The sequence below is a fragment of the Lutra lutra genome, chromosome 1 (assembly GCF_902655055.1).
Source record: "Lutra lutra chromosome 1, mLutLut1.2, whole genome shotgun sequence".
Taxonomy (NCBI): Eukaryota; Metazoa; Chordata; class Mammalia; order Carnivora; family Mustelidae; genus Lutra; species Lutra lutra.
Window position 1 is genome coordinate 157,505,023 of NC_062278.1, and position 24,149 is coordinate 157,529,171.

Here is a 24,149-nt window from a genome sequence, read left to right on the forward strand (position 1 = left end):
TTTTACCTTCCTTTCAGTTGCCAGGATAAACATTAGCACCTTTGAGTTACTGACCCCAAACTAGTGGCACTTTACATTGTATGACCCAATATATTCAATAGAATTAGACCACACCTCTTCCAATTACCCTCTAAATGAAGAAATCTTGTTTTTCAGGTAGATGGTGGAAGTTCAAAGAAGACAGAACAGGGTTTGGTCTAGGGCTGCTATTACAAGTCACTCAAGTTTTCTGATTTGGGGAAGTATAGCTACACATATTCAGTACCCCCAGAGCTAAAATCAAGATACACATTTCAGAAATGTGAAGTCAATGAATGTTGGAAATGGAAGTCATCTTATTCCAGGGCCCCTGTAGTATTAGGACAAGAAACTATAGTTGGCTAAGTGTTTGCCTACCACCTCTCCCAACGTGATGCCAGATTTACAAATATCTGGAACACCTTTATTGTGCATTACTCATAAAATAGTGTTTGAAGGGGATAACAGTGACACAGAAGCAAACAAACACATACTGGAAGAGAGAGTGAACCAAACTGGTGGTAAAAACATGACCTTCCTCCATAAGGTCAAATAGTTTTATTTTGATTAAACACTACAATACAGTATATATCCATTAAAAAAGAAAACTCTATAATGTATATAAATTATTCCTTCCATTCATCAATTCTTTTCTTTTCCATTACAGCTTTGGTACAATGTGATTTCAGTATATAATTTTTAAATACTTTTAGCATCACAAACTCAACACAAAGTACAAAACTAATAATCCAAATTAGGGATATTATAATCTACACAGTGGTATTCAGTGGTAGGAGAAAATCTTACCTTGATGAATTCATGTCACTAGCTAAGCTATAAAGGCATACCTAGCAGACATGACAGAAATATGCACCATTAACCAGCTAATGTGTGTATTAGTCTTTGTTTTTTTTGTTTGTTTGTCTGTTTGTTTTTGTTTTTTTACAGAATACCAGCAGCAATTATTTGAGTGTTGAGTGAATACTTAAGTCCTCAGCCAGTCTCCCACCTTGCTCCTCTTCCCTTAAAGGCCATGAGGAGGATCACAAGAAATGTACCACAGCCAGAGCACTCAGAATTTGACCTGCCACCCGGTGTTGCTCATAGTTGCACAGTTTGTCCTGCAGCTAGCCGACATCACGGGGACAGTGCTGGAGGGGCAGTGTGGACCAATCAGCCTAAGGTTGTTCTGAGGGGTCGGCGGTGTGACATTACAGTAAACAGGCATTCCAGTGGCTGGGAGTGACCCTTGACCTGCCTGGTTAGGTAGCATGATTGGCTGTTGGTATGACTGCTGGGGCAGTCCTTGAGAACCCTGGGTCATTGGCACCTGCAGAAGACACAAGAGAGAGCCCTTCATGAAGAGGTTTTGTGTGCCTGTCCTGTGAGCTACTGTGTGGTCAGGAAAAATACTCAAGCATTTGGGTCAGACCTAACTGGTCACCTATCCCAGTGTTCCCTTGTATCAGCTATTTTACCTTGGGCAAGTCACTCAACCTCTGATTGCCTAGACCATCCGTGTAATGACACCTATGCCAAGAGCCACTGAAAAGACTGTAAGCCTGATGTACAGTGCTGGGACACATGTGGTGATGGTTCACAAGGTGTTAGTCCTGAGCTTCCTTCCTTCCTTTCCCCTTACACGTTGGGGACTGCAGTCTGGACTGTTGGCTCAGAATTTCTGTTTGGAAAGCGATACTCCCATTCTGGTTCCATGCACACTAAGCAGCGGGAGCCATACAGCAAAGGGAGCTTTTGTCCCAGGCACCTGGCTCAGTCTCAACCTGCAGCTTTAAAGAACATCTAACATGGACCTGGAGGTAGAAATTGAGGCAATGGGTGCAAAGACCATCAGAGGAGGAGGGCAAAGGATCAGGATTTTATTTTGTGCTATTTTGTTTGTTTCTTTGTTTGAGGGCCAGAAGTAGCTGGTACAGCTAAATTTAATGGTCAAAGCTTTTCACTAACACTTCACTTCCACTTCCAGTGTATCTCAGAATGTAAATCACAAAGGATGCATGGCATTTTTTAAGTACCCAGTATGGGTTGAGTCTAGAAAATCAGGTTGGTATAGGACCTATCCATGCCCTTTGAACAAATCTGAGATGCCATTTAAACATCTCTTTTAACTTAAAATTGTGGTAAAATGAAGTTATGCAGGCTGCGTACAAAAAAGAGTGGAAATTTGTCATGAGGGCTTCTTCCTGATGAACAAAATTCCATTGGAAGAGCCAAAGGTCTTCATGAATAAAACGTGACAGGCTACAGATTCTTCTTCCATAAAGAAGTTTATATAGAGCCACATTTAGCAGACATTCAAAAGCCACAGTAGTTAGAGAGGCATACCTGTCCCATTTTCTACTTATAATCTTAATTCAAAGTCAACCATCAACAGGGGCTGGGCATAGCACCCACCACCCTGCTAACCACCCAACACGGGACATACTCACAGCCTCCACTTTGGCCAGTGCTACTTTCTAAACCACAATTTTCCAAGCTGCTGATGTGCACCTGATAAGAAGACATTGCTGGGTAGGAGACCATCACACTTTGCACCGGAGCTCCTGGCTGGTTGCTCATCACGCTCTGACTCTGGGGCGGCTGCTGCACTCCTATGAGGCCTTGGAACCCCTGTTGACCAGACAAGACTGGCTGGTAACCTGCAAAGAAAAAAACACCTTTTGAACTGGTTGCACCAGGAAGAGCACAGGTGATATTTCATGGGGTAAGAGCACTTGTTCCCTAGTCAACCTTCAGACATCTCGCTCTCCCTATCGGCAATGTGTTATCCAAATGATTATTTCCTAAGAATGCGTTTTTTTTGCTCTAAGAGTGGACAAAATTAGGAAGTCACAAAATTGCTGGTATTTGCATCTTTATGCAGAATGGCCCAATGAGCACGTTGTGACAATGGTAGATTGTTTTATGGCACAAACACCATAACCTCTATTCGTATTTTATAGCTATCAATTATGTTTCTCACGATTTATTGTGTGCTTTGTTTCAATGATATTTGGAGTATTCACAAATTATCAAGTTTTTTTCTAATTAAATTGACTCATTCTTTTACTATCTCACCTTTCTGCACAAACTCATTTTACCCGCAGATCATCAAACTCCCTAATAACTTTTTATTTTCCATGTTTTAGTGAATAAAATGATTCACTACCCTGACTAATTCAATGTCCATGGTCTTGGACAAAATGCAGCAATAAGAGAAAAATATGGCATGCTTCTATTCTGCTCCAACACCAGCTCCCAGGAGAACATTCTGGTAAAACACTCTAATAAGTGATCATGTACATACAATAAATAATACAGAATATAGCACTCAAAAAATTTTATCCATCATATCCTTCTGAGTAGGTCAGTTGCTCTGGTTTCTTTTCTTTCTTTCTTTCTTTCTTTCTTTCTTTCTTTCTTTTTTTTTTTTTTTGAAGTGGATCATGATTTATCTGTTGTAATTATTTTAATCCCCGCCCCAAGTGGTTTCAAATGCATTCTTAAAGGAAGTGAACTATTGTTATAAATTCTGGGAAGAAAGTTATGATTTAGGTGAAAATGATGTGGTGGTAGGAAAATGAAACAGATTCACTTTATGATATAAAATAAAGTCGTTCCAGAGCTCATATTATTAACAGTACTGACTACTTCAAAGAAAGTAGAACTGCTGTGTTAATACAATTCTCTGAGAGAAAATTTTAAAATCCTAGATTTTAAAAAAAGATTTTATTTATTTATTTGAGTGAGAGAGAGTGCGTGATCCCAGGACCCTGGGATTATGACCGACCTGAGCCAAAGGCAGACACTAAACTGACTAAGTCATCCAGGTGCCCCTTTTCTTTAACACAAACACTAACCTATGTTTTACAACCAGATTTTAAAAATTGAAACCCAGTGTAAAAAATTCCTAATCAATATGTGTGGTTTTTTTTTTTAAGATTTTTATTTATTTGAGAGAGAGAAAATGTGAGCAAGAGAGAGAGGACAGGGAAGAGAGAATCTGAAGCAGACTATGCTGAGCAAAGAGCCCAACACAGGGCTCGATCTCACCACTGTGAGATCATGACCGGATTGGGAGCCAAGAGTCAGACGCTTAACGGACTAAGCCACTCAGGCACCCCCCAATTCTTAATAAATTACTTGTATTTTGAGTGCATGTAAGAGTTTTAACTTTAGATTGAAGACAGGTAAAATTATAGTCTTTGCAGAGGAAAATATCTTACTCTCCTTTGGCATACATAAAACCACCTTTACTCATCTGAAGAATGTCGTGGAGACAATGGCTTGCAAAGAGTCACTGAGTTAGGAGATCATCTCCGTTGACCAAACTAGATAGAAATAAGGTGCAATCCTTTGGAACACCTAAGAGAGGAGGCTGGGGAAAAGCCAAACTGGGAGTCCTAACCTGTGCCTGCCACTGGGTGGGACAAATGTGGAATTTAGAAAATCACCCTTTGATCTTCTTTACATATCTCATTATTTTGTGTTCACAGTAGTCACCCTACTTCAGTTCCATAGTGGTTTTAACTTATTGAGAGAATATAATCAAGAGTAATGACCACCTCCCCTCCATCTACTTTGTGCCCATGGTACACAATCAAAGCCCTCCCTGGACGTGCTCTGTAGGCCCATGTATGACTAAGAGTATTAGCTCAGGGGGCTGCATACCTAGAAGGTTTACAGTTACATAATCAGGAAAACCCACCAGACAGGAACAAGAAATTGGGACAAAGGCCATGTCATGGTCCACACTATCTTCCAGAATGCTTCATATACAGAGGCACTTGGCAGAAAATTATTTTAACATTGCAGATATACCTCATTTTATTGAGCTTTGCTTTAACAGGCTTTGCAGATACTGAATTTTTTTACAAATTGAAAGTTTGCAGCAACCCTGCTTCAAACGAGTCTATCAGCACCATTTTTCAATGGCATTTTCTCACTTCAGGTCTCTGTGTCACATTTTGTAATTCTCACAGCATTTCGAATGTTTTCATTATTTGTTATGGTGATCTGTGAACAGTGTAAGTTGCAGAAAGCTCAGATGTTGGCTAGTATATTTTAGCGCACGCTCTCTCTCTCTCTCTATATATATATATAATTTATCTTAAGTAGACTCCATGCCCGGCATGGAGCCCAATATGGTCCTCAGTCTCATGACCCTGATATTGAGATGTGAGGTGAGGTCAAGAGTCAGATGCTCAACTGACTGAGCAACTCAGGCACCCCATCAATAAGTATTTTTTAATTAAAGTACACAATTGCATTTTCAGACATGATTTAGACATAATTCTATGCTATACTTAATAGACTACAGTATAGTGTAAACATAACTTTTATATGTACTGAAAAGCCAAAAAATTCATTTGACTCGCTTTATTGTGATAGTCACTTTATTGCAGTGGTCTGGAAATGAACCCGCAGCATCTCCGAGGTTATGCTTGTCACTGCAAACAATCGTTTTCTATTATTTCCATTATCTAGAGATTCCACTCTAATTCATGTGTTTATTGGCCCTGAAAAATTTCTGTTGCTATTATGCTTTTATTATGACATGATTCCTAGCCCTGTCAAATTTATGCTGGCAAGAATTATTACACACGCAAAAAAATAACTTGGTACGAATGTAGAAATTTCATCAGCAACAGACTTTCCTACCATCTAATTCCACAGCAAAGAATCGGCAATGTGTGAACACACTTTGTAGTCCATGTAATGGTAAATACAATAGAGCCTTATTTCTGGCTGAAGATTCAAAGCACAGGTTCAAAAATGAGGAATGTCTTTTAAAATTCTGACTTATATCTGGTCATAGAGTGAAAGCCCCATTGGTCTCAAGGGACCTTTTGCAGGACACACATAACTAAGATGGGAACAAAAAGAGGGAAGTCATGGGCGGGGGTGGGGGGGTGGTGGCATAGAGAGGGGCAGAGTTCTTGCTTCTGGAGATTCTATATGTATTTGCTTACTGAATCCTTCCATCCTCTCACAGAGTCATAGTCAAAATGTTCAAAACTAAACTGAGGTGGCCTATGAGAGATTCATTTATTACACCGGCTCTAAACAAAAACTGGGGGGGGGGGGTGTGGGGGATAGGTCTTCTGATAATGGAGCTGTTTAGACATACAGAAATGGGCTGTTTTGATAGGACAAGGAAGCACAAGTCAAATAATATTCAAGGGGAGGAAAACGCCTAAGGAGGCTGTGTGGCCTCATCCCACTACAGGCTCAGACCTGAAGGTGTGAGGCAACTTTGCGGAGAGCGCTAATGTAAGCAAGACATTGCAGTGGCTCCCTCCCAGGGCCCCTCCTCTGCCCCAGGACTGGTGAATGTAAATACTGGCTAACAGCCCAGCAAAGAGCTACCAGCTGTCTGCATTGGGGTTCCCGAGGCAAATGCACTTAGAGCACATAAAGATTTCTGTGGGAAGTGAATAATGCTCTACAATCTCAAAAGGAAAACTTAGGTGAAAAGAACGCCCAATTTATATTCATGAATTTCATTCATTTCTCAATTCGCTCCCCAGGCAAGAAATTTACACCTGGAAGGGTTTAATTGGAGGTGCCCATTTCTTTAAACTAAGGTGGGTAGCAGGATGGTCTTTAAGACAGGAGGCTTTTTGGAATATGCATCTGAGCCCTGGTCCCAAAATAGACAAATGGAAAAGTGATAGCGGTGACCTGAGAATGAACTAGCAGCGTCTGCCCAGGACACAGCACACCCGAAGGCAGAAATGGCAGAGCCGGTGGCAACCTGCTTATCTCGTCTATTCAAATGAGAAATGTGTTCCAGTTAGTCAATTCTAAGCTGCGAAATGATCGGTTTTTCATATTTATTGAGGATTAGCAAGACAGAATGCATCTTACAAAACAGAAACAGCAACACTGTCTGCCCTGTAGGCTTGCTACGGAAATCATAAAGACATTAGCTATTTTTATTTCTTTTTCAGTAAGGATTAATTCAATTTTCAAGTCACATGCATCGTTTGTTTTCTGAAGGTAAAAGGGTTAGGAATGGACAAATGTCTCCTTGCAAATAAAAGAACGCACTCTCCTAAAATTGAGGGGTTATAAGATTTAAAATGTCTGAAAAATAAAATGAAATAAAATGTCTGGATCTTATCAATCTGAAAATTCAATAGTATTTCTACTAAAATACAATAGTTATCGAATACTCTTTGTAGTTTGAGGTTTATTCATTAATATTCTGTCAAGGAAAGGGTTCTCTTGATATACCACAATTATGAAAAATCAAAATGTAAATTGATTAGGGAATATAAATTGACATGATTGTGAATGACCTTATTTCAGCCAGTGTTTGAATACTTTGTTACAGATCCAACCTTTCGAAATGAATGAAATGACAAAGTAACAAACTATATTTTCAAGTTTTTGTTGCCTCAGCTATTGGTTACAGAGGTAAAGATGGAGAAATGACTAGTTAAGAGAGCAAATATCTCTAGAACAAATTAATGAGAAGCTAGCCAGTTCTCACTGCCTCCCTCAGCCCAGCCAAGTGGTGTAATTTACATGTTGTGTTTATTAAGCAAAATATCCTTAATGTGCTGGGATGTCTTTACAAATATTAAAATTAATTTTATTTATTAATACAAAAATTGCTTATCTTGGCTGAACCAAGATACAAATATTTCTCTAAGTTCCTAGGGAACACACTAGCTGTCCATGAATCCAAATTCTGCTCTTTGCACATAGTTTTGACATGGAGTTACAGTAGCTCAGCTGTGGCATGGCTGGTGAAGAATATGAAGAAAAATGCTTAATTCAGAACTGGCCTCTCCCACTGCTGAACTCTTAGCTTGTGTGTTGGGCCATTTCCCAGTATCTTCCCAGTTTGGTTCCTCAGTTTCCTATCAATTCCTTTACACTTTCATTTTCTTTGAAGACCTTCCATTATAAACTAGCTAACTAGCTCTTTCTGTTGATCACTTAGCCTATTCCAAACAGTGAATTAAAAACTTTGATCTTTTATCACAACAGTCCTGGAAAAGAGTCACTATTATTAAATTACTTTTACAAAAGAGAAAGCTGACACAGAGAGGTGTAGGGTTTTGTCAAGATCACACCGCTCCTGGGAGGGAAAGCTTGAATTTTAGTTGTGGCTTTCTGACATCAGCAACCCTGCCTATTGCTATGTAGAAGGCATTCTTGTAATTCTTACACCCTAACAATTCCTTTAGTGTGGCAGATACTCACTCAATGGTCGTTGATTGCATTCATTGTTTCTCAATAATTGAAACAATTAAGAGGACAAGACTTTTGATCCACAGTTTGCTGAAGAAGATCTTGTTGGTATAAAAGAAAGAAAATCAAAGTCTTCCCTGTCAAAACAAATCATACCACTCAATAACAGCTTTAAAGTCTTGTTACTCAGATTAGGGGATACTAGACAGGCAGATGGCTTGGAATAGGGTTGGGGTGAGTCAAATAGACTCTAGTCCCATCATTTACTTTACTTTCTAATAAACTGACACTCTAGCTTTAAATTACTAAGACCATTTCCAATAATGGCTTTCTTCACAATCTTTGAAGACCTGTATACTTACTCTGGACTATTCCCTCAAAAATGATTTTAAGATATAAGGTAAAAGAAACTTGTGCCTACATTAAGTATAAGGTTAATCATTGGACTGTTTTAGGCAGCTGGTTGCCTCTAGGAAAGTCACTTGGCCTTTGAAAACAAAACTAGTATTCTGTTTTGAGAGACAGAAATACGTAAGAGAAAGGAAATACAGAGACTCTGCAAAATGACCTAGGATGTCAGATGAAGGCTTGGAGAAACCAAGATCTCCCAGGCCACCTGGAGATGGCTATACTTCTTGGAATTTAAAGATGGCAGTCACGCTTTCTAGTTCTGGGAAGCTATGACTTTCCTCCCAAGTGTTACTTGTAACTAGGTCATTGCCTCTAAGGGAATTCTTTTCAGCTTCGTCTACCTATATAGTACCTCAGTGTTCAAGCTGGCTTTGGGAAGAGAGTTTGGACATGCAGCATGGTACTGCTGTGGTTTCCTGAAAGAAGAACATTGTCTTCTGCTTTAACGAGATGGATTCAGGGTAATAGATACCTCTTGTCTACCACCCCACCCTCATGTGACAGGGAAGATCACCTTAACATCTTACCTTCAGGTCTCCTAGAACCAGAGGGTCCTCAGATACTAAGGAAGAAACCTGATTCTGGCCTGTGCAGATGCTGGCCTGTTCTAATCCAACACCCAAGTGACAAATTCCAGGGGAGACAGTGTCACTAAGTGGGCTCAACTTCGACAAACAATGTGCTCACCTTTTGAAGCACTTGCCTCTATGCCACACACTCTCCATTTGTGTGACCTAAGCCCTAAGTAAGACCTTTTTTTTTTTTTTTAAGATTTTGTTTATCTATTTGCAAGAGAGAGAGAGAAAGTATGAGTGAGAGTGAGGGTGGGGAGAGCAGAGGGAGAAGCAGGCTCTCTGCTGAGCAGGGATCCTGATACAGGGCACAATCCCAGGACCCTGGGATTATGACCCAAGCCAGAGGGAGGCGCCTAATGACTAAGCCACCCAGGTGCCCCATAAGTAAGACTTGTAAAACAGGAGAGCAGTATAGACTAGATTGGAAGACTTTTTTTTTTATCCTTAAACATGTAGAAAAATTAAGATACAGGATAAAAACACCTAGTCTAGAAATCATCATCAGATACTCTTCTGTTCTTGTATATAAAGTGAAATAGCACAAAACGGTCCTAAGTCTTCAAAAAAAGGAGTGTAAGGAACTGCTTTTTTTTTTTTTCCCATTAAAGCCCATGACGACTTCTTTGATCTTTGTGTAAATGTATGCCTCCACCTTATTTGCTGGCTGTTTCTGCAACTATCCTCTTCCTTTCCTTGTCATTTATTATTCTGGGGTGTTAATTTCATAGGCACATGATGCAGAATGACCTGCAGGGAATCTGCACAGGAGCAGAGCTAACATAGAACGTGTCCTGGCAAAGACCAGTCCATCCTAATGAATTTGAGGAAGGCTGTGACAGGCTCTAAGTGGAACTATGCTTCCCGAAGCAGTAGATTTTCTTCACACTTGTTCTTTTGCTCATTAGCTTTCACACTGCACAGAGTGTAATTCTTAAAAGCCTCTTTCCCGTCCCCTGAGAACATCCACGCATGGGTCATTTTCTAATAGCAGTACACATCAGATGGACCAGCCTATTACTGGCAGCTCGGGGGCCTCATCACTGCAATGATACCATCCTGATCCACGTTATCGCAACTACAAAGCTGGTTTTCTCTCTCTCTGTTTCTTTTCTTTCTTCCTTTTCTTTTCTTTCTTTTTTTTTTTTTTTAAATCAGGACAAACATGAGAGACATTGTTGAATGACTAGAGGAATGAATCATGCATGGACTTTGAATGAACGCCTCCGAGAGAAGCTGCCCTGAATCCCATTTTAAATGGAAGAGTCTGTCATATTCCTGAAGTGATTCTCTGAACTTTCTCAGCCCAGAGTGCTTGCTGACAGCCAGAGAGCTTCAACAACCCGGAGGGAGAAAAGCTGCATAAAAGACCCACAAACGTTCTACTTTCCTAGCAACGATGCTGCATAGCTCAGAAGATAAAGTAGCGTTCCTGGATCCCCACACCTTTGCCAGAATTAACGGTGGCCGTAAGACAGCCAGGCTGGGTGACAGCCAACTGCTGCTGAGGCTACGTGAGGACCTCTTTCCCTAGAGTAGGCAGAGGCAAAGTCAAGGTTAGAAAGGTCTCTAATCGCTGTCTGCATAATATGATCACCCCTGGTGGGTATCTTCACTGATGAAATGCTGTTGACTGGCTGGCTCAAACAGGATAATTGTGAGGTCAAATGCCATGAGGTTAACATCACTGTGATCAAATGACCATCACTGTCATTGGGCTACAGGGTATAACTTGGCCCTGGCTGAGAATTGTGAAACTAAATGCTAGGAACATAGATTCCATCTGTAGAAACCTACCCATCACTACAACTAGAACAACTAGTTCAAGGCAACCAATGGTGAATCAAAAGTGTTCCCTTTATATGTGATTTTTCCTAAGTCGCCAAAAATAATTGTCTTCTTTTTTCAATCCCAGACTGCAGGATTCTTATCTGAACCTTATTCTAGTGGTACATTTGACCATAATATTGTTTTAAGTAGCAGTCTTCTGGGAGTTAAGAGCTCTGATCTAGGGCAGAGACAATGAAGACCTGAACTAAAGCAGAAGAGGTAGGAATTGAGCAAAGGGACAGATACTGAGAGATACTTGGGTTGTGAATTGTCAGAGAGTGGTGTCGAGGAGTTTTAGTGGTCTCACATGCTTGATGGACATGAACATGGATTTACTGACTCTACCACCATCATGAATACCAGTCATCCACTGGAAAACTGACTCTCTGAGAAACAAAAGCCCCAATTTGTAGTTCTTCCTGATTTCCCAGGTGTAAATATTCTCTCTCGTGGCCCATTTTAAGCTACAAACACCTCAACAATTAGCTGGGAAGGTTCCTGATTTTTAAACAATTTTTCTTATGGGCCAAAATGAGACAACTCAACAAAGTGGTACACCACTGACCTAAATTCAATGTCAAGCAATGAAATTTTCAGTTCAGTTCAGTTTCATCTTTTTTATCCTTCCTTCTAAAATCTTATTTACTATTTGCTCTTTGACATTTGGCATAAGAATGATTATAAGAGCCATTCACAAAGCTTGGGTAAATGGTGGAGACCAGCCATGGACAGAAACTTGCTGTACACTAGAATGTCTCTAGGATGGAAGCAGGTCTCAGATTCTAGCATTACTGACAGGGAGATTTACTTGTAGTGTAAGTGATGAAATGGTGAGCATGTGATAGATGGCTTCCAGAAGAACATTTTGAACCTAATATGAGAAGATGAGTAGGTGTTTGCTAATGGGGTGGGGTGAAGTGGGAAAAATCAGGATAAAGGAGGTAAAACATATGGAAGCAACATGTGAAAAGCCCAATGATGTGGGGAATATGATCAAGGATTTTAAGTACGTAGAGGTTAGAAATGGGGAGTCAGTACAAGGGGAGAGAAGGGGGCTGTGTTCAAATCCTAGGGTCTTAAGTATTATTTTTAAAACTAGAACTTAACCTTGAAAGATTTAGGGTGTCATGTAAGTTGAATGATGAAATGATGGATGGCCATTTCATGATGATTCTTCAAGAGTCACTTGGGGGTTACATACGTGGAGATAGGGAATCTCCTCCTGGGAGGCCATGGCAATCATCTATGGCAGAGACAATGAAGACATGCATTGGATTGGTAAGAGCAGAGAGAATGGACACCTCAGAGAAATACTTAGCATGTAAACCATCAAACACAGGCATCTAGTTGCTGCAGGGGGGAGTGACAGAAAGGAAAAACCCAACTATCAATCTCAAGTCCTGGTTTGGTTAGGGGAGTTGACTGTAATGCCTTAATAGTCAATAAAAGAGGGACAAGTAAATGGAGATGAGCAGGGAACACATGAGCGAAAGGGGTCTAGAGCTCAGGCGATCAGCCTGTCTTAGGAGTGCATATTCAAGAAATCATCAGGACATAGTTGCTCTTAAAGACAGTATATTTATGAGTGAGTGCAGGCTGGGAAGACAAACAAGATGGAGCCTTAAGGAAGAATATCATTCAAATACTGATCTGAGAATCCAACACCTGAACAGAAGAGTGAGGAATGATGTGGAAATTAGAAGAACCAGAAGGGAATGGTGTCAGCAAAAAAAGAGAGGAGTATTTCAAGAAAGAGAAATATGCCAATGATTGCAGCTGTAGAATTTCTGAGAAAGAGAAGAAATAAGACCTTCAGTTTAAAAATATGTTGGTGTTCTTGACAAAAGCTAAGGCAGTGATGGGCAAAGCAGCTGAATAGGAAGGAAAAGGAAGAAAGGAGAGTCCTCTGAGAAGTCTGACAGTGAGACCAAGTTGTGGGCAGAAAACAGCAAAAAGCTAGAAGGGGACATAGGGTTAAAAGGATTTTGTGGGTTTGTGTTTGCTGTTTTAACATGGGATGAATGTAAGGATTTTTAATCTTTTGGAAAATGAAGTAAAGAGAAAAAGATTAAAAATCTGAGAGTGAATAAGAAAAATCTATGAAGTTGTAATGATTCATAGCACATTAAACATCAAGGGAGGTACACAACCAAGAAGGCTGAGACCTGAGTGACAGAGAGTCTGCATTTTCTTTCCCACCCATCTGATAATTCTCAGTGTCACCTCCACTATTATATACCTCCTTTGACCCAGCTGTAAAATATCCTGGGTTTTTCTCTCTGCCAAATTGGTTAAAAACACAAGACAGCTTGGAGAGCTTATAAGGAGACATGACTAAACGCTGAACATAATTTTGAGAAGGCAACAGAAGATACCCTACATAACTTCTAACAAGAACTGAAGGAAAGAGGTCCTTCTTCATTTTATGAATCTTATTAGTGTTTGATTCACGTGGGATTGCAGGAAGGAAATCTTGATTAGAGGTGAATGAGAAGCCCATGGTCCCACAAACTCTCCATTCAAAATCCGTCAACAGGATCCATTGATGTGATGACATGCCCTATATTATATGCCCTATATTATCTATTGAAGTAGAAAATCAAGCAAAATTTCCATCAACACAAAGCTGAAACATACTATATGTATGTTTATCAGTAGGATGTTTTCTGTTACACGTTGGACACATTCTTTGAGCATATGTGCAAAAGTGCCAAGGGCTAATGTTTTCAAGGTCTAGTTTCTTTTCTGATTTTTCCATAAAGTCTGAATAGATACAATCAGTCAGGTTTGAACTTCAGGATGCCTAAAAAGTTAAAAGTTCAATTTATTTACATTTAATTACAACCCAAGAGTGATTGACTGATGCTTGATCATGCAATGCACAGTTAAAATAACACAAAAGAAAACCCACCACAGAGTTTGATATAAATGTATGCAATCTACTTATACCTGACGTTTTCCAAGAACAATCTGGAGATAAACATTTGTACTGGTTTCTTTATAAATAGAGTTTGAAGAACATGACTTCTGATTCCCTAATACTCCATCTCTTTGTCATTTTTCAACAGATGACCCCAAAATAAAGTCTCTGGTATCAATGATGTCACAACTCTGAGCAACAATAAAGAGACACTTTCTGCTCATCTCTGTAATCAGTGTGGTAATCCTGTGACAGCAATAAGAAATATCTTTAATCTCACCATGTAGGGAACTGTTATTTAAAAGTGTTGTTTTATCTGTATTGAGACAGTAATCAGAAGTCTTCAGCCTTGTCCACACCAATACAAATGGGCTTATCTTTTCAGCTGACTGGAATTGGAGGCTACGGTCAACACTTAAATCCGATTTCACAATAATTAAAGTGAAAATGAAATCGTAGGACAAATGGTCTGTCCTGAAGCCTCTTTCAATCATCCCTCTAGGGCAGGCTGTCTCCCCCATGACAGAGCAGTTTCATTTTTTAGTGGCCTGCTCCAGGGTAAAAAGAGAAATGATTCAGATCATTCACTTGTGAATTTTTTCCTTCAATCCAAGACATTCAAGGGTGATATTCACATCTCACATGGTTAAATGCTTTACAAGCACCCAAATGGAGCATGAGCATTTTAAAATAGCCCCAACCTTTCTTGCCTGAAGTTCCCTTCTAGGCCTCAGAGGAACTCCCCTCCTGGAACAGCCAGCTCTCCAAACCTGAGGCAGAGGGAATCCTCCAGGCCAAACGCACCACTGCTCTCTTCAGTGCGATGAGATGATGTAAACACACCAGGCTATGCTAGAGATTCCTCTGTGAAGGTGCTATACAAGGCCCATCCTTACCCAGCAAGGCTGGTATGGTGGCATCTCAGAGCTTTGGGTTCTCACTGTTTCATTCAATCCTGCCTCATCATCCTGTCTCCATTTCTGATTGTCTGCTTCCCCACCCAGCTGGAACTCTCCCCTGGGTTCACAGTTCTCATTGTGTTGGTTTGTCTCCGAATAACACGGGGCGTCAGTTAAAACATAAATCACTGGTCTCCCATTCAGTGGGTTTGGGTTGGGACTTGAGAATTTGCATTGCTGACAAGTTCTCTGGTGATGCTAATACTGCTGGTCTGGGGACCACACTTTGAGAACCACTGCTGGGTCTGGGCTCTCAAAAAATATCTTAGCCTTGAATTCCCATTGTTTAACCCACTCATTATTTTCCCCCGTATAGAGTGAATGATGGGATCTGGCAAATCACACTCTGTGGGAAGCCATCTCCCCTCTTTGATATCATTCCCTTGTATCTATAAAAATGGGACAATCCTCCTCTCATCGGGTGTTAGGATGGATTCAGAGCCCTCTTGGACGACAGACCACAGTATCTGGGCACCTGGCAATGACCAGCGCGTGTGACTCCCTTCCCCTGCTCTTTGCATTTTCCATCTTGTATGGACTTGAATTGTATCACATACTCATTTAGATCTTGCTTCCCAGGGAGACTACAATCCTCAGGAAGAGAAAGTCTGTATTGTGCATTTCTTCCTAGCCCAGTATTCTACATTCGGCGCTCAAAGAGGATTTATTGACAGTGCTGATGAAGAAACTGCCCTTACACTCACCCTACAAGAATCCTGCAATGTGACATAATGGAAAATCAGCCAACAAACCAAAATTTGAAAGAAAAGAATGAAGAAGTGATGTACTCAGAAGAGAGAACCCAAAGCCCTGGCCAAGCACAAGGGTTGGCAGGAGGCAAAGGACTTGTCAACTCCACAGCAGAATTTCTTTAAGAAGCCGATAAGATGTCAACTACTTGCTCTTATCCCCTTTGCCTCTGGAAAAAAAAAAAAAAAAGAAGTTACTTCCACCGGGAAATCAAGAGGGCACATTCCTGTTTTCTAAATTCATCTCTTGCTGTTGAAATGGAGGCAGAGATAGGTCCAGAAAAGGAAACGGGGAGAAAATCTGGGAAGGAGCTAACAAAGGGAGTAGATGAGAGAAGGAAAAGTACATCTGAAATGAATTATGTTTGTCACTCTCAAATCTATCTGTTAGCATTCGGCAAGGCATCTGAGAAACCAGACGGGATGTCTGAAGCCTCCTGTTTCTTTGGATGTAACTATGAGTTTGCTAAGCAATGGTCATGTGCCTTGTGGCTGTGCCTCAAATTTTCTTTGTCCTAAGAGAAAAGCAAACAAGAATCCTAGAGCTCACTAACTTTCCTTGATATAGTTCAAGCTAATTTTCCTTGTTTTTCCAATACTCTTGTTGGCCCCCACTAAGCCTGTGGGCATTCAATTTGACTGTGGGCCATGGGTCTGGGATTACCTGGTCCAACTAGCTCCGAGGGATGAGGCTGAGGTTAACAGGTGAAGAAAGCACTTGCACAAGATCACAGACAGAATTTCTTATAAACTGGGGACAAAATCTCATTTTTCTGTTAGTTACTGCATGAGCATACACGCTATCATGCTTCCTCCAAGCAGGACAGACTGGACTGCTCAGAATGTTTTTGTTTCCTAAATGTTCATGCTAAGGATATGTGTTGTGTCATATTGGAAATAATCCATATGTGTTTCATAATTGAACAAGAATGCCATTTCCTTTCTTCATGTGAAAACTCTACTGCTGTCATCATCTTATTATTAAGAGCTTGGAGAAAGCATCTCATGTGCCTGACCTAAAGCTCACCTAGTCTGTCTGCAATAGCTACCAACAGACTTTTCAAAGATAACACATAGTATGGCCTTAAGGAGAAAGAAATTAAGAGTTTTGGAGATTCAGGGAACTTACCAGTTGCAAAAACCAGAATCAATCCATCTCTTTTGGAACTGAACCACTCAACTGTATCCCAATGTTTAGATACAGATGTTAGCAGTTATTTTCCGACAGGCAACATTCCCAGGAGGTCATATCATGGATTATTAGTCTACCTTGGCACTAACTCAACCCAGAAAAAGCAAGCATTCTCCTTACCTCATCAAAGATGGTACTAATACTTACAGATGAACCTTTCTGTACTCATTGAGCTAAGCACTTGTAAGTGGGTACAATTATTATTCTCATTTTACAGAGGATGAAATGAAGCTCAAAGAATTGGGTAGATAGGTTAGGGGCACTTAGCCCTGAGGTACTGGACTGAAGCTTTCTCTCCTATCCCCCACCTCAGGGCCTGGCAGCCAACAGAATTCCACTCAAACGATCCATCTGAGGAGATATTAATAAGGAGAACAAGTTAAGGGACCGACACATGAGGGAGGCACCCAAACCCTAAGAACACAAGGGGCACTGTCTTCACTCTTCGGCATGAAGGTCTTAGCGGGGAGGAGCAGGCGTTACCAGAAGCCCTAAGAGCTGGAGGGGCCATCTGGAGAACCAACCACATCCTGCATCCCAGGGCAGGCAGGGAGGAACTGATCTCTCTCTCTAGGTCCTCTCTGCTCTCTTACTGCTAATGCCTTCTATTACCAGAACCCATCTGGAAGGCCCAGGGCAAAGGAATCTGAGAGATGTAGTCTGCCGGGTCGGAGGAAAAGGAAAGAGAACAACTACACGATGGGGGGGAGGCAAACAGAAAATAACCCCATCCCTTTCCTCCAAAGATTACAAGGAGTACATGCCTCTGTCAGGCACCATTTCCCAAGCTACCACACCAACCTGCTCAAATAAAGATTTTAAAGAGAGTGGGTAATGATTTTAGCAGAATACTGTCTTGCTGTTTTATAGATCTTTTTTTTTTCCTTTCAGAAATTATCCTAACACCTGATAATATGTCAGACTATGCACTTAGCATGACTGCTCTGGCAATTAAGTAAATGTTAACTCTCAAAGTTATATGTCATTAGATATTAGGGCAGAATATTTGACTCCTTGCCCTAATGCTTGCCTTTCCATTTTGAGGAAATGGCAATGTTTGTAGGGAATTAATAATAACTTAGGATGTACTATTAAGTAATGTTACTGTTTAAATATCCTGTAGGGCAAAGGAGAAAAAAAAAAAGTTAAATTATGATTCAACCCAGGCAGTACTACTCATTTTGTTGAATCTGACATTTTCCTTCACTGGCAGCAGAGCCAGATGGCTCAGATCAAATGGATAACCATGGGCAGAGAATATTTCAGGGGGAATGAGAAAGGAAAAAGGAGGATCTAGTTTATTTCTACAGTGACCCGAACTGACCCATGCATTCCCTAAGCATATTTGGTTTAGAATGTGCTCTGTTATAAATTGGTCTCAAATTTATCACATGAAGCCATAATTTTTTTTCAAATATTTAAATGAACTATTGTCAAGATGAAATAGTATGAGGGAATACTTACATGAGACTTTACATATGGTTTCTAGTGTTAAATCTAAGGAGTTTCTGTTTCCTAATGGAAAAATCACAGGCTCTGTAATCACAGACAAGGAGCTAACGTCTACTTTTTCCACTCACTGGCTCTCTGACCAGGGGAAGTTATCTAATGTCATTGAGCTGTGTTTTACTTGCCTTTTAACTGGGGGCTGATAATTCCCAACTTCCTAGGGCTTTTGTGAAAGTCAAGTAGCTATCAGATGATGTGACTAACATGTTCTTCAGCACATGGCATTTACTCATGGTAGCTGACATTTGTTTCCACCAAAAGATGCTATGTAAATGAAACTATTCTCACTCCCTCCAGAATTATATCTTAGATGAAAAACAAACCGGGTGTTGATAGTACCAGGATGGTCTCCACCTGCCAAAAACCCAAAACAAAACAGAAATCTGAACCTACTCCTTCTAACTGACAGTGGGGAGGCCTTGGTACCCCAAGGTTCCTTAGGAGCCAAGGCACGATGATTAAGTGCAATTTACATGGAGGTAACCATGGAGAATGCAATGCCTCTGCTCTTTGCCCTTGGATTATGGAACATGTCCTCTCTAGTAGCAAAAAACAGCAGAAGCAGTTCCGAATATGAATGTGGGCTCCATACCCCATAGAGCAGGGGATGGAAAGGGCAAGCTGGCCATACACCAGGGAGCAGATGTCCGGTACGGAATTGTTTGGAAAGGCATTTGGGCCCAGGCTCCAAGCACCGGTAGAACACCCATTTCTCAATTGTAACTTTAGCGTGGCCTGGGTCCTATATCCTTTCAGGCCAGGCTCTAACAGACTCAGCAGAATGTGAGGACTCCATTTGCTCCCACATGAGAAACAAACCCAGTTCTCCTCTGCCTCTTGTTTCCTAATGAAAGCTATGCTTGTCCCTCCCATAGGGTTTGTGTGTTCCTCCTGGTCAGAGTACTCAGAAAACGGAGCGCACTCCTTCATCTAAAGCTGTCTTGGAACAAAAGGGTGCTGAGGGTACCCTGGGCTCTGGCAGGCGCCTTTCAATCTTTTTCTGGTGACTTGAATAAGCCCATTTAATAATGGAGACCCTGTCATCGCATCAAAGGTAAGACACAAAGCAGCAGCCCCCTCCTCCACTTCCCAGGCCAGGGGCTCTTGCTAAAGGCCATCTCCAAACTTGTTAGCCTATTACAATGCTTCCCCACATCAAGAACCCCTGCAATGTTTGCAGAGCAACAAAGAATCTTCCACTTCACAAATTATTTCTAACCCAACCATTTTGTATTATTTTTTTGTGCTAGATGATTAAGCAAGTGATTTTTCTGAGAAAAAAACTGTCTTTTCCATGAATATATTATTGATTCTATTATGGTATTCTTTCAAATGCAATATTTAATAATATTCATGATATATAAGGGACAGTTTTACTTCTTCCCATTGAACAAGTGACATGATGTTTCATTTGTTTTCTATTTAATTATGTAAGGCAAAAACTCATGATTTGTGAACAAATATCTTTTGAAATTTGGGGCCTGGGAACCAATGAATAATGAAATGAGGACTTCAATTAAAGACATGTTCAAGTCCCAAAATGGTCTTGAAGCACGCTTTTTAACTTGACGTTTGGAAATTGTTATACTTTATACATTAAAAATCAACTGTCTGGTTTTGATGATTTTTGTTTTGTTTCTAACTGATAAGACAAAAGGATTCATGCTGCTCACTGAAAGCACTTATCCATAAAAAAACACATGGTAGAAATTCCTTCTAAACAAAAAGCCGAATTGGATATAAATGTCAATCTTTTAAAGTTTTTTTAAACTTTGGAATGTATTTATTTATTTACTTTTAATCACTAGTTTTTTATTTAATATATGTTGTCTAAAGGAGCACAAAATGAAGATTAAAACTGACCTCTCTCACTTCTAACATCTTTTTTTTTTAAATCATGGAGGCAAATTTTGCAGTTATTTCTAGGAGGCCATAAGTATCTATTAATGCCTGTTGCTCTAGTACAATTATTAACAGCCTTCCTTTTCACTCTCAAAGGTGTAAGGGTTCAGATGATAAAGAGTACTGTTACTCTTTATGTGTGTGTACATAGTAACTGCATGATATATATACGTACGGATTTACACACATGCATACCGATAAATACACATATGTACTTTTACATACAGATACATACATGTGTGTTTTGCGTGTGCATGCATATGTATATACAGCTTTGTACACATAAATATACTTCTTTATGAAGATAGTGTTGACTTGATTTAAATGAAGTTAGAGGAAGGTTACTCTGTATGCCGCTCACAAATCCCATTGCAACATTTGTTGTCCTTTCTCGTCCTGTTCTTCACCAATGAGCTATTATGCATATAAGTTAAACAATGTATAACTTAGAATTAAAACTATTTGAAAGAGTTTGGCACATAATTGGGTTCAGAACAGTGCCCAAGGCACCAGTGACTGCTCTCTATTCTCATCTACTAATGGCCTCCCACTCAGAGTACATCTTCAGAGTTATTTTTCTCAGGGGTGGGGAGTAGTTATATTAATTTGATGTATTAATCTTGTTTAAATTTGGCATATTTACTGTTTTTGACAGCAAGGACTCCCAGAAGCCTTTAAGTCCAGCTTTGGAATTGCTGTTTTATTTCCTTGCTAAGCTCTGCTAATCTTTGAAAGGAGAACATGGCGCTATACCAGTAGACACCACTGACTGTTCATTGGTCAAGGACACAGGCATTTAACAATCTCAGAGAAGTATGGATCACACTGAGAACGCAATGGAAGTTTTGAACCCTTTTTCTAGTCAACTGTATCCAGACACGTACCAAAACAAGACAAAACAAAACAAAACTTGCAGAAAACTCCCTGATTTTAGGAACTCCAGAAACCCCATCATAATATCCAGAATTTAAAACTCTTGATTTAGCCAGAGAGATGAGCAATTCCCATTCTTTGCTATTCAAATAGAACACAATTCAAATGGAGTCCACTTCTCACTCCTCCAGCAAGACTCTAAGTATTAAAAAGCAGTGGAAGACAGAGAGGCAGGGCTTGAGGAATACACAGGAATGCATTTGCATTGAAGAAGAGCAATTTAGTGCCACTTAAACAAGTTCAGGAGTCTATGATCCAAGAGAGACTACCAATGAAAGTACCACCCTCCTCTGAGTGGTCTTTGTGAACTGAACAGAGAAGGGAATTTGTCTGATACAGACCTCCTGGAGTATAAAGTGTATCACTTAAATGCCTCTCATTCAGTTACACTTACAGCCATTTTCTTTTAATTGCTTGTCACATGGGCAAGATTTTTAATCTGTTATTAATTGATAAGTACGTTTTAGGGGGACGTTGTCCACCGTACCTCCTCTATACTCACAAAGAACACTTAACTGTGAGGCTCTTGGACCTGGCCATCAGTATGACAACAGCAAAGACAGGACACAGAGCCCGTCTTACCGAAGTGAGTAAAACGGAGTCAGCACAACCTCCCTATACAAACATCAGCCAAGCTGACACCATGGTCCCAGCCTGCTGTCGGGGAGCACAGAGCTACAGATGCCCATATTTACAGAGATGTAGCCAAAGATGCCGGGCTGCACAGTAATTAGTTCCCTTATTAACTTACTGAAAAACACATAGAGCTGTTTCTTTTGAGAATACAATTTTAATTAAGGAAAGTTGTATTTCAGCAGGGGAAGGTCCTAGGAAAGCTTCTAGGATGAAATCTCATGACCGTCAGGTCCTAAGCGGCCTGGCATTATTAACAAGGTCATGATGAAGGACATAGATGAGCGTTCTAAAAATAGATGATTACAACTGTTTTACTTATGTGTGGAAAGTGCTGCTATTTGATACCTAATACCCGTAGCCACACATCTAATGATGTCTCAGTGGACGCACCACCTTTCATCCTAGGATCAGTAAAAACATTTCTCTGGGAGGAAGCAAGGATGGTTACTGTTTTCTTTCTTTCTTTTTTTTTGTTTTTTTTGTAGGCACAGATTGTCAAGTCACAAGAGGCGGTATATTATAGTAAAGACCCAGCTTTGGGAGACAAGTTCCCCTTGCCAAACCTCCATCTCCATCATCTGTAATGAGGAAGGAGATACAATGATGATATCTATCTCACCGGACTGGGTGAGGATTAAGTAGCATAACACCTCTAAGCACACTGCCTGGTATTTCAGGAGTTGCTTTTATTTAGAACCTTAAAAAATGATTTGAAGTTAGAAATTCACTTGCTGCTAAGAGCACACCACCCCCAGGGTGCCCCCAAAGGCATCACACTCTAATAATATGCTTTATCCTCAAGATGATGTACTTTTTATTCACCTTTCAAGACACGGTTTTGAGTCTTATGAATAGTAAGGAACTCAATGCTTAGGCTGAAGCCATGGCTAAGAAACCCAGTTCTTAAAGTACAAAATCCTTTTGATCTCACTTCAATAAAAAATAAAATATCTAGGAGGAACAGCCTGCTGTAGGCAAAAATAATTGCAATCTAATAATGCCAGGCTTGGTTACAGAAGTGGGGTTCTGCAAGAACAGCTGATCCAGGTTCCGGCCCACACCCTCCACTGGGAGGCTGACATCAATACATCAACCTGGGTAAAGCCAGGCAGCTGTTCTCCGGCATCCCAAGCCCTTTAATTCATCTGCAGCTAAGAAATCTGTGATGATCGCCACACAGATGATTGCCCAAAATAAAGTGGAATAAAAAAAGAGGAGGATTACACCCCGCAGGAGTAAATTCACTGGACCAGAAAGAGACCAGGTTGGCTTTGAAAAGTCATAATGGAGATGAGGCGGGAGAGTCTGAGACCATGAGGACTGCCCAGGAGGAAGGGACCTCAGCTCTGAATGTAGAAAACCTGCCCAATCTGAAAGGAGGATGGCCTTACTGATCCCTCAATGACAGCTCAGCAATCCCAACATCGGCTCACAACCTGACTCTGCTGTCTGGCTCTGAACAAGTGGCGTTCTTCCATCAGTCTCTGTGCAGTATGACGGTAAAGCTGGGGTCCTGAGCTCCACTGGGTCTGTTTAAGATCTCTTCCTCCGAGTCTGACATTCTAAAAATTACATAGGATTGTCTCACTGAGGACAATTAAGTAAATGATTTTCTGACGCCAAGTTTGTAAGCTCTGGAAGATGTTTCTCATTTAAATATCCTTTCTTTTGAGCCCCTTCCAAGAAGAGCTGATACTAATACCACTTCAACAGATGCCCCCAAATGCTTCAATCTTAAACCTGTCCGAATCGTCAAAGGTCACATTTCTGACTGGGCACAAAAACCAGCTGCAACCAAAATTAGAACTAAAATGGCTTCAAAGAACAGCTACATTTGCCACTTGAAAAGATAATGTTGAACCTGAACCAAATCTGATATGAAGTTTGTTTAAGGAAAAAGAAAAAAAAAAAAAAAAGATCTTGCCTGATGTGAATTGGATTTTTATGGTGTCTGTTAAGGTCAGTCTAATCTATATCTTCAGGAGAAAACAAACAATGCAACCAAAAAAATCCTCTTGATCTGAAGAAAGGATAGTTCAAAGGCCTCTAAAAATATTTTGTTCACGTATATGACTATGCAATGATTTTAAGTCACTTTTCTTCTTCCTCTTGACTGTAATCCCCTAAGAGACGGCTTTGTATTATTTATCTTTGTCTCATTTTTCCCACTTCATTTTCCCCACACCCTCCAGGTAGTTGCAAAGCCTGCATACACAGCAGGTACTCAATAAATGCATTGTTACTATTGAATAAATGTCCGTTGATTTCTTAAAAAAGGCTTTGTCACCTGATGTTATGTAGCATTTCACCTAA

The 24,149-nt window shown here is 40.4% G+C and overlaps 1 protein-coding gene across 22 annotated transcripts in view; it reads right to left on the bottom strand.

The window, feature by feature from the left end:
• Positions 1-534: 534 nt before the first annotated feature.
• The window catches only part of ARPP21 (cAMP regulated phosphoprotein 21), a 154,032-nt gene continuing 130,417 nt past the window's right edge, over positions 535-24,149 (bottom strand). For all 22 annotated transcript variants that reach the window (XM_047741205.1, XM_047741282.1, XM_047741265.1 and 19 more), the window contains 2 exons: positions 2,530-2,678; positions 535-1,348 (listed from right to left, as the gene is read on the bottom strand). In XM_047741205.1, coding sequence (XP_047597161.1) covers positions 1,091-1,348; positions 2,530-2,678 — 407 coding nt within the window. In that variant the 3' untranslated portion in view covers positions 535-1,090. The remainder of the gene's footprint in view (positions 1,349-2,529; positions 2,679-24,149) is intronic.